This window comes from Nanorana parkeri, unplaced genomic scaffold (genome assembly GCF_000935625.1).
Source record: "Nanorana parkeri isolate BGI_ZX_2015 unplaced genomic scaffold, ASM93562v1 scaffold905, whole genome shotgun sequence".
NCBI classification, from domain to species: Eukaryota; Metazoa; Chordata; class Amphibia; order Anura; family Dicroglossidae; genus Nanorana; species Nanorana parkeri.
In genome coordinates, this window is record NW_017307173.1 from 548,122 (window position 1) to 559,101 (window position 10,980).

A 10,980-nucleotide genomic window follows, 5' to 3' on the forward strand; every position below is an offset into this window, starting at 1 on the left:
CCTCCTGAAAACAGTACAGTTAAGTCAGTCTGTGTGACCCAAATGTCACTGTTATCTGTATAACACATTCAGCCATACCGTAGCATCAATCTAGCACCACCAAGGCGAATCTGTTTCATCAGCTTCTCAAAGCCACATCCACAAATCTCATCTTCATTAAAAACTTATGCCCAGGCTTCTCACAATCCTCACAATTGCCTTCTAGTTTTATCATCGCGATCCATTTGTGGTCTATCAGTGCCCACAGCCTCTGTAATATCTGACACCTGTACCATCACGCTGCAAAATAAATCCCTGAACCCATGTTGTATCGTCCAATCCACCGATGTCGTTTGTTTCTAGGGACACCAATTGTAATTTAGTTCTTAATATCACCTGAATCCACAGAGTATTGCACTGATTTACTGAAGGAGTTGAGAGTTTTAATTAAGTATATATAGCAATATATAGATAGATAGATAGATAGATAGATAGATAGATAGATAGATAGATAGATAAATTCCATTCATATATCAAAAAATAATTTCAATTATCCAGTTATGTTTTTTTTTAAATGTGGATTTAAAATAAACATGAATTGGCTTTTCACACGACTGGAATATTTATGTGAATATTCTCAACTCCTTTCGTAAATCCTCCTGTTTAGCTGACTTAATTTATACAACCCCCATCCCCCAAACACACACACAATCATTAATTTCTATATGGTTATTTAGGAATTGAGTTAACCAGTTTGCTCACAGGGAGCACAAAGCAATATTCTCACCCATCTACAAAACATGCTTTTCTAGCTAAACGATTCGCCATAAAAAACATTCACACATTGTCTGTTATAGCCACAAGTTGAAGGAGAGGCAGGCTGCTAAGATATAGCTTAACAAAGCGCTAGTTTTACAATGCAGGCCTGGTAATATTACCAGCTGAGCACCATGATATATGTACAACGGAGTTAAATACATCAATATAATTTATGTGAGATCTGAATAGATACGAATGCCCCAATTTCTCCGTAATATAAACATTTTACATGAGGCTTGTGTATATCCGCACGACAAAATGTGTCTCTGGGGGTGAATTTGCAGGCTATTAATATTTGATGCACAGATGTTGTGTAGATTCTGGTTTACAATGCATCACAGGCCGACTAAGCTGGACCCTCTAAAGAAAGGCGAATCTCCCCCTTCACTGATAAACGTCCCCAATAATACAAACTTCACATCCTGCGCTGTTATATTTGGCTAGGCTTTGACTTTTATGACAAAAAAGCAATTTTTCCCCCTCTGGCTGCTTAGTAGATTTGTGCTGGGGCTGAGTGTGTGGGTGTGTGCATGGCAGATCTCATTGTCTCCTCTTCTGGCAGCGCCATTTTGAGGGCCCTTATGAAATGCCTTCTCCTCCTGCTGTGTCCAAAAACACTAGGATTGTGTATTATTCGTATGTTCAAAGCCTATGGCCAGTATTAGGGCTTCTATTATCTGTAATAGTTTTCTACATTGGCATTCTTTCATTGAGAAAAGTGCATGTGTGAAATATAATATAATAATATTATTCATATAATTGGGAATCAAGTCTACTTTGTAGCAATTAGTATCAATGTTACAACAGTGTGGTACAGTGTTGCAACATTCAATTGTACAAATTAGCAGAGAAAAGATTGTTTGCCTTCTTCTGAACTCAATGCATTATAATGGGCACTTATAGACAAGTATTAAATACAGACCCGACCATAAAGCATAAAATATATGACTTCCCTATAGTCAGCAAAAGGATACATATAAACTAATTCTCTTTACTTACATTAAAAAATGTATTTCGCACATTCTTCTGTCAGAATTTAGTCACATTGACCCAAAAAAATAACGATTATGCATTACTTTATATATAATTAAAATCAACCAATGTAATAAAGAAAAAAAAACATTGATTTGATCTAAACATAATAAATAATAACAATAAAAAATATCAATAATAAAACAATTAAAAAAAACTGGACCAGATTGTTATTTTTATTAACATGGTAAAACTTTGCACACAAGGTATTATAAAGACAATTTTGTGAAAATAAGGAACATTAAATTATTTTAATATTAAAAATCTAGATTTTGGAGATCCTTGCTGCAAAGTGTGCTAGTGAGAAAGTCGATATCTTCTTGTGAGAAGTGGACAGGACTATTGAGGGAACCATCTGAAATGTGTAGGCAGGAGTCTGACGAGAATAAAGTCAGCTCTGACAATAAATTGTCCTGGCTTTCAGAGAGGACATTGTCCATGCTACCCACCTCTGCACTGGGCTCAGTCTCACTGGTGGGTGTGGGGTAGAGGGGGCTTCTGGATGTGGATTCCTTACCCGATGGTGGCTGTTGACTGATGGGCAGCTTGGGAGTATCAGGGGTGTATGGTTCTGACTCCCTCAAAGAGTCATTGGTGTCTACTCCTTGGTGGTAAGGTGGACTCTCATCTCCATCCTCTATGGGGTCGCAGTCGTCCAAGTTGGAGAAACTCAGGTCCCCATCCTGTTGGTCTTTTTGTTGGGTCTGTCTCTTGTGCTTCATCCTGCGGTTCTGGAACCAAACTTTGACCTGTCTCTCTGTGAGATCCAGCAAAGCAGCTATCTCCACTCGCCTGGGTCTGCATAGGTACTTATTGAAGTGGAATTCCTTCTCCAGCTCCAGCAGCTGGGTGTTGGTGTAGGCTGTCCTCAGCCTCCTGGAGCTGCTGTTGGAGTCCTGGATTCCTGTCGGTTCTGGAAAGAAAAAAAGTAATCACTTTCCGTTATAAATCTAGTCACACACAGCAATTTCTAGCTAACCAATTAACCGTTCTGCTTCTGGAGGGCAGCCAACGATTATCATTGCAATGCCGCCTTGATGGCTCAGGCAGAAGCAGGGTTAAGTTTAGCCAGGAAACTATATTACAAATTGTATTGTGACACATACCAGAATAGTCATAAATAATCTCAAACCGGTTACTTTTATCCTACTGCCATTTATTTAATCAGAGGAGCTTACAATTTTTTTTATAGTAATGTGAACACCAAAAAACAAGAACAATGCAGCACTGCACTGTGAGATTCAAGGATCCAGAAACAATAAGAACACATTGACAATATCATTATTAAAATAAAATGATGGACCCATGATCCCCCCCTAAGCACTAGACTGACCTGCCGGAGACCCCCCTGCAGATTCAGGCGTTGACAGGGGGGCTGGTGGGGATCCTTGGCTGCTCTTCTTGCCTGATTTTTTTTCCTTCATCCAGGGGAACTCAGTAGCCAAATGGCCAGGCTGATGGATAGGCTGTTGGAGCAGGCCATTATCTGTCCGTTTTTGGCTCCTAGACTTCGGCTGGCCACCGGAGCCCGGATTCAAGCTAGGGATGGTTTGCTCAAAAGGAGGAGGAATTAATGTCGAGTCCTTGATTGATGAAGTTTGAAATGTCTCCAGGACAGCAGGGAAGGACGTCAGGCACTCTGCTAGCGATGGCTGGCTGTTTATGAACCCGATCTCCCTCTCAAATTCAAAATTCATGGCTTCCCCTGGCCAGCCTAGGGGTGGGAAAGGAAATATTAGGATCCCAATAATCCCGAGGCCCTATTATTCTATATTGCTGATAAATCAGGCGTATGGGGACCCTGATGTATTAAACTGGAGACTGGGCGACTTGCAGCCAATTCCTGGTCACGTGACTGCCGCTGACCAATAGAGCTGCAGGCCTGCTGAAAAAGAGTGCATTATCACTGCGAATTAATTCCTATAAATGCATAGGGGGGGCATCCCAAAAAAATGCGCTGTGTGTGCGCCGTATGTAATCTTTGGCAATGTATATATCAAGAGTAAGGGGGTTCCAGAGAATGGCTATGCTGAAACTCAAGCAGAAGCAATGAGCCCAGCTGGGGACCAGGATGGGCACAATCTGCACCATTTAGGAGGGTTTATGGGGACAGGGAATGGACTCCAGACACATTGGGGGTCATCTTGGGGAGAAGAGAACCCAGTTGTGCTTTCCAGGACAAGTGAGGAACACTTTAGTGAGACTCAAGATTAAATCCTCATGGAGAGGCTGCTGAGTAACAGGAATGAGCCCTGAGCCACCTCACAAGAGGAGAGTGATCAATCTCTGGGGTGGAGGGGCAGTGTCAGCTAAGAATTCCTCCCTTTATGACTATGGACATGGGAAACCGAGGACTCAGGCAACAAACGCAAAATGTTTCCAGCAGCAAACTGGGACAGAAAGTAACCAGGCAAGAAAAGACAAATCGTGAAACCTTCCCAGTGTCTGGGGGTTGTGATCAGCAAGCTGCTGCTGGGCTGTTCCGTGTTGTTAGCGTGGAAACTTTTGTTTCCTAGAAATCTGCGTGGGTGGTGGGTGTAGAGCAGGCAGAGTCCCAGCAAAGCTTCAGTGACTATGGACTGGTGACAAAAAGAAGAACACTTTCTGGGACCTGGAAACTCTCACATTCTACCACAGAGGAGATCTTTCTGTACTCCAACATGTTTATTGCACATTATATTTTGCTCATGATTTACCCTTTTTTTTTTTTGCACTACAGAGCAAAGCAGAGAACATTTCCGCCTTCAAGGCAGGCCTCTTGGATTCCTTCTCCTACACTGGAAAACGCCATGGATTTTATTTTTTTTTTTGCATTCGTTTTGGGGGTGGGGTGGGTTGCCAGCCTGTTTATTCCATTTGGTGTTACTTAAAATGCGAGGTAAGAAAATGATACATGTAAGAATAGATATGGAGGGTCACTATTGTCTAGTTCTAGCGTAGGCAGCAAGAAGGCAAAGATTCCTTTTTTTCTAAATGTATGTATATACATATGTATGGGTCTGTATGGTCACTATGCAGGATTAATAGAACGAACGTATATTTTATAACAACTATATGCCTTATCCACAATGTTTAGCATGTTTGTACACATACTAAATGGGCAGGTATTTATGTTCATTTATATGTATGTATAGCTAAAAAGACAATGAGGCTCAGTAACTAAAGAAGTTGAGAATGTCCACACAATAAATTGTGTGAATATTCACTTTAGTTAGCCAATATGACAAGCAAATTCCTGATATATTATTTCTATTGGATTATTGAAGTGAACATTCACACAATTTATTGTGCACACAGCCCAGCTTCTTTCTTTCTCTCCTTCCTTTCCTTCTCTTCCTTCCTTCCTCCCTCTTCTTCTTTTCCTTCCTTTCTTCCCTCATCTACCTTTCTTCCTTTCGTTCCTCCCTTCCTTATCTTTCTTTCTCTCCTTCCTTCCTTCCCTCCTCTTCCTTCCTTCCTCTTCCTTCCTTCATTCCTCTTCTCTCTCTCTCTCTCTCTCTCTCTCTCTCTCTCTCTCTCTCTCTCTCTCTCTCTCTCATTCCAATATTGAGACTTTTCATTATGATTTGAATTCTGTGATAGTGTTTTCAATTATTTTCTCAGCTAAAACAACACAGTCAATGGACTTGAAGGATGAGGATCCTCACCTTCCAAAAAAGTGACAATGATTTGAGTCCAACAAGATCTGAGAATATGCTTATAATAAAGATCTTTATTCTGAGGCTTCGGATCTTCTTGCTATCTAGATTTCTATCATACATATAGATCAGGATTTAAGAAGCTTTGTTCATTTACTCTAACACATATCTCCCCTTCTATATAGATTTCTCCTATAAAGATAGATCAGGATTTAAGAACTCTTATTAGATGAAAGGTTTTGTGAAAACAAAGCTGAGCAGTTCCATCTGCCTCATTTCCTCCATAACTCGCCATTTTCCGAGCAGGGAAAGATGGCGTCTGTTCTATTGTAGCCAGCACTTCTCATAGACACAGCTCCTATGTGTGCTCTTGGGGCTATCGTGAGCAGTGCTGCTTATTCCAATGTTCTTTTATAACATAGCCAGAAGCAAATAGATGTAATTTAATGTAGAGACTCTCGTGTGTGTCTGTACTGCTTGAGGATTGCAGATGACACAGATTTAATGAGTTCTGAAGCAAGCACGGGCTAATAGATCCTTTTTTTTGCCATATGAGAGACTGTACAAGACACATTTTTTAATATTAAACAAACACGATATTTTGTTGATGTTTTAAATGAATGAGCTTTGATCTTATGTTTCACACTGATACTAATTAAACGTTTTTCTACAATATAAATACTTTTGTCTCACTGTATGTTATTTGTGCTGCTGAACATTTTGCACATTCATTTGAAGAGCAGAAAGGGATATCGCTTTCGTTAAGCCCTCCCCTTTAACCCCTTGAGAACACCCATCTCTAGAGCTTCTTTGTAATGTATAACCTTCACTTTCTTTCTGCCCTTTCATTTTTACATATTTATATGTCTCCTGTCTCTCTATGGAACTTTATACGTTTTTATTCTTTTTATTGTTATTTTTTTTTGCAACTCTCTTAATTCCCATTGTCACTCCAGAATATCACTGAATCCATGACACAGGACCTCTGATACTACGTCATTCTTTTTGAACTCATCTGGGCCTGCAGTTCCATGGAGAAAATAAAGAAAGAAGTTGAAAAAGCCTTTTGAGCCAATCCTGTCCCATGCTTTCCTCTGCCTGGTGATCTTAAATCTGACAATATATTTTTTTAACAATATATTGTATATATAATACATATTCAATATGAAAATATACTTTTTAAAACATTTAAGATTTACTGCTGTAGTATTTTTATTATTAATAATGAAAATAAAAAGTGGCTTAAAGTGTAATACTTTTAATAAATTACACATGCCTCTAATATTTCGTTCCCTCTAAGCTACCGGTCTGTGTCATTTGTAGCTATCTACTCTTTCCTTGTGTTTGCCTTTTACTGGAGAATATTCAAACAAGTAGAACGTTTACTCAGATACATAGCCATCAGTAGACACGATTGTGGAGCCTTTTGTACACTTCTCTGCATACAACAAACAGACCAGCATGCAGTGATTCCATACAGGCAGCTTAATAGTTAAGAGCAAATATTGACATTCTTCAGTACAAACATATCTAGAATTAAAGCTAGCTGGCTGGTGAGGAGTGATCCAACTATTTCCCCACAACCACACTAATACAACAGGAATGTTTTGTAACACAAAGTTTATTCCATGATTTTTTTTTTTTTTTTAACAGACAACTTAAAAAAACAAATTTAAAAAAATAGGAAAATGACCTACAAGGAACAAAGAGATCTCCAGAGGGTGTTTTGCAGCCTCCCTATTCATGGCTAGACAATAACTTTTGGATGGGGTATCCCATACCTCCAGTAGGACTAGTTACATTATCCATTAGTACAAGAAAACAAACTAACATTTTTTTTCTCCTAAAATACTAGAATTAAATAGGCATTATTGTACAATGACAGGGAAACACAAACTTTAGAACAAGAAAATACCAAAAAAGTACAATTTCCTTAATTATCATAAATACGTTAATATGCTGGATAAATAATACAAAAAGAGGAAAAAAATAATCGTTTTAACCGGCTTCCATAAGCAGCATTAATAAATAATCTCTACACATGACCACGCAAGCCTGGAAGACTCCAGGTTTGAGTGAGTTGGGCCCTAGGCTGCTCTCACCCTTTGTAAACTCGAAGTGCAAACGAGATGTCCACACAGGTAGCTTAGCAAACACTGAGCAAAATTCACTGTGCTTAGATTGGTGAGTAGACATCCCCTAGTATAGTATATCCTATACTATATACCCTGTATTCATGTTAAGACAAAAGAGCAAAGATTACTCAGGTGCCTAACCTTCACGGAGAAGTGACATCAATGGCAATTATCTAGAAAATGTAATCAGCACCCCTTTATATCTTAATGCCTAGGCACCTACCACAGCAATGTAACAATTTCCATATGCTATTTTAATCTACAGATCACATTCAAATCAAACACAGTTGAGATCAACTCTGTGCATACATTTTGTCTGTGACCACAGGACTGGGAGTTTAATCAATATCGAATTCTACAGAAGACGTAGGAGTGGCTAGTACCTTATTCTGATACATTATTTTTCGTCTGGAAGGCTTTTCAACTGGATGGGTGATGTAATAAACGTCAATCTTACGAGCCTATTATATACCATTTAAGATAATAACAGGTACTTCTACGACCAAAATACAGCCCTGAGAAGCACTTGTGTTGATAACATGGGTTTAAATTACAGTGCAGCAAGAATCCTGTAATACCTTGAGTTTGAAATTAAATAAAACAAATAAAAACGAATAAAATAAAAAATTTAGACATCAACACAAGTGCTTCTTTACGTTTAGAGGCAGTGCCTTAGCTCGGTACCCCACAGTCTGCCAATATATTTCTTTCCTAGATAATGTTGATTTCTTCTTCACAAGTGGGTCAGTTTAGGAGCTTCTTGGATCCTTCCCTGATGATGTGAAGAGAGCTCTGTGTAGGTTGGGTGGGGTTCACAAGGTGCGTGATGCTGGTTGGTTGGCATGGGTGGAGCTCCACTGTAGTCCATATTGTTGGTCTGGTGTGCAAGGTGGTTCAGGCTATACAGAGAAGGGCCTTGTGCTGACACTGAATCCACATAGTTCCCCCCAACATACACTGGGCTCCCTTGCATATTAGGAGACACATAACTACTCCCATTCCCTTGTAAGCCATGGTGGTCATATTCTGGAGCAGTGTTTCCATACTTCTGCTGGGAAGGACAACCTTTTGCAGGGGTCTGATAGTAGGCATTTTGGTGGGGTTTGTTATTAAAGGGAGGTGGTGAAGGGGTCTCATAATTAGCAGTCATTGAATGCATGGATCCCAAGAAGCCTGCAGAGGACTGCATGCTGAGGGGTGGAGTGCTGGTTGGTGATGGTCCTCCAGAAGATGAAGACATCCCTTTTACCTTTTGATCTTTCTTGTACTTCATCCTGCGGTTCTGGAACCAAATCTTGATCTGCCTCTCGCTGAGGTTCAGCAGATTGGCCATTTCCACCCTCCTTGGTCGACACAAATAACGGTTAAAGTGAAACTCCTTCTCCAGTTCCACAAGCTGTGCGCTGGTGTAGGCCGTGCGTGCTCTCTTGGAGGCAGAAGAACCCGGGGGGCTCCTGTCACCACTGCTGCTCTCTGCCGCTTCAAATGAAATAAAAGATAATTACTACACTCAGAAATTGAAAGCATGATTACATAATAAATTCTCTTAGCATTCGCCCATATCTGGTCTTCCCCGCATTAGCCTGCACTTCATAAGCCTGGCATTTATTAAGAGCTCTGCTCCCCAAAGCTGCCCTGGTTTATGGAGATTTGATCAAGCAATGTAGACAGTTGTTTCATGACCTTTTATCTATGATTCAATTATTATTTCTGCACAGATAAAAACATTAAAAAAACAGCCTCAGGTATTGTGTTCACCAGAATACACATGATCACATAGAATATAACAGGGTAGAGAGCTCTTACTCAGCATATCTTTACTAATATTTACTATTTCTTGAGAGACATTGGTTGATATGTCCTAAAACATAGACTACTGAGACAGCCAATCATCTTTGAGCAGTCTTGACATAAGCTTAGAAAGCAAGCATCTGGTTGGATGACATAGCCTACTGCACTCATACACTGGAAAATAAATCGCAAGGTTGCATTTTTTGTTTTAGATGGCTTCCTATTCCTTGCCAATAAACATGCACTATAAGGCAATGTTGGTGGACAGAACACATTACTGGACCACTGAGGCACATCATGGGTTACTGATACTAGAAAGCAATCATTGAATGAAGAATCCAGTACCTGTGGTGGGGGGACTGGATTTCTGCTTGGAGGCTTGCCTGGACTCTTTCATCCATGGGAAGATCTGTTTGTTGCCAGGACTGGAGGTGGCCTGTGTTTTCACCGAGGAGGACTTGTTGGCTCCAGACTGGCCGCTGCTGCTATTGTTATTCGGAGTAGCAGTGGGGTTCTCTTGGGGGGAAAGAGAGGAGGGCTGGTGGTGATCAGAAGACAGGCTAGAACGCATACAGCTCCCGTTTAGGTTTTTCGGTTTGGCCAGTGGACCATTGTGTCCCAGGGATTGCAGGGAGCAAGATGATCTCTGGAAGTCATTATCGAGGTGGGGTGAAGCCGCAAAAGCCTGCTGTGGCCCTTCATAACCCAAACCGCCTCCCTGGTACGAGTAGCCTCCAAACAGACCGGGGTTGTCATAGTAGGATGCTTTCTGCATCTCCCGGATCCCCAAAATGTATTGTCACCTAGTCGGAGGGTGTCCCCACCCTTACAGAATAACATTGGCACCCCACAGTCACCTGGCACGGATATCCCCTGTATTGTTTGAAGGCAACCTAAGAGATAAAAGACACAACATAACAAGCGACTGTTAGAATCGTCACGTCAAAAATACCTCTTTTCATGTAAACATCACAAAGCTCTCACTATACACTGCATATCAATAGGGAATGCATTTCCTAGGAAGCACATATGGGACACCTTATTTAATAGCCATACATTCCACACAATCAGTGGCAATTCTATTTTACATTTACTAGCCATTGTATACTATTTAATATAAGCAGGCTTTGTTTACTGAAGCAGGAACAATTGTTCACCGTGTATGTTTAAAGGAACTATTATTACACACCTCTACATAAAGGAGGAAACATCGTTTGTGATCCGAAGTGCATGGACTGAAGATACATTCCTATATTTTGAATGATATACAATAAAGGCCCCACGTCTCTTTATCTCTCTTTTTTTTTATATTGCCGAATAAAACTCTCAAACCAGAAAAACTCGCAATGCTGCCTGTGCCCGGAGCATTCAGCTATAGCACAAGAATTCAGGATAATAGCTGCTGTCCTGAGCCCAGAGCTATGATGTATGAGGGTCAATCGAGCAACCAGGAGACCTCAAACAGCTCCACAATTCCTTTTATCCTGATCACCAGAAAGACACAACTGACTTTTCTTTGTGTATTCTAACATTCTTGCTGTACTGCTTTCCCAATTTCGTTTTGCTCCGAATATATATATATAGAT

The 10,980-nt window shown here is 40.4% G+C and overlaps 2 protein-coding genes across 5 annotated transcripts in view; both read right to left on the reverse strand.

Annotated features, from left to right (window-relative positions):
• Positions 1-2,087: 2,087 nt before the first annotated feature.
• The window catches only part of HOXB2 (homeobox B2), a 16,964-nt gene continuing 8,071 nt past the window's right edge, over positions 2,088-10,980 (reverse strand). Inside the window, exons 2-3 of the mRNA XM_018565984.1 lie at positions 3,164-3,544; positions 2,088-2,743 (exon numbers count right to left, since the gene is read on the reverse strand). Of these exons, the coding sequence (XP_018421486.1) occupies positions 2,088-2,743; positions 3,164-3,527 (1,020 nt within the window). The 5' untranslated portion in view covers positions 3,528-3,544. The remainder of the gene's footprint in view (positions 2,744-3,163; positions 3,545-10,980) is intronic.
• The window catches only part of HOXB3 (homeobox B3), a 27,539-nt gene continuing 24,415 nt past the window's right edge, over positions 7,857-10,980 (reverse strand). For all 4 annotated transcript variants that reach the window (XM_018565982.1, XM_018565979.1, XM_018565983.1 and 1 more), the window contains 2 exons: positions 9,740-10,287; positions 7,857-9,082 (listed from right to left, as the gene is read on the reverse strand). In XM_018565982.1, the coding sequence (XP_018421484.1) occupies positions 8,337-9,082; positions 9,740-10,169 (1,176 nt within the window). In that variant the 5' untranslated portion in view covers positions 10,170-10,287 and the 3' untranslated portion in view covers positions 7,857-8,336. The remainder of the gene's footprint in view (positions 9,083-9,739; positions 10,288-10,980) is intronic.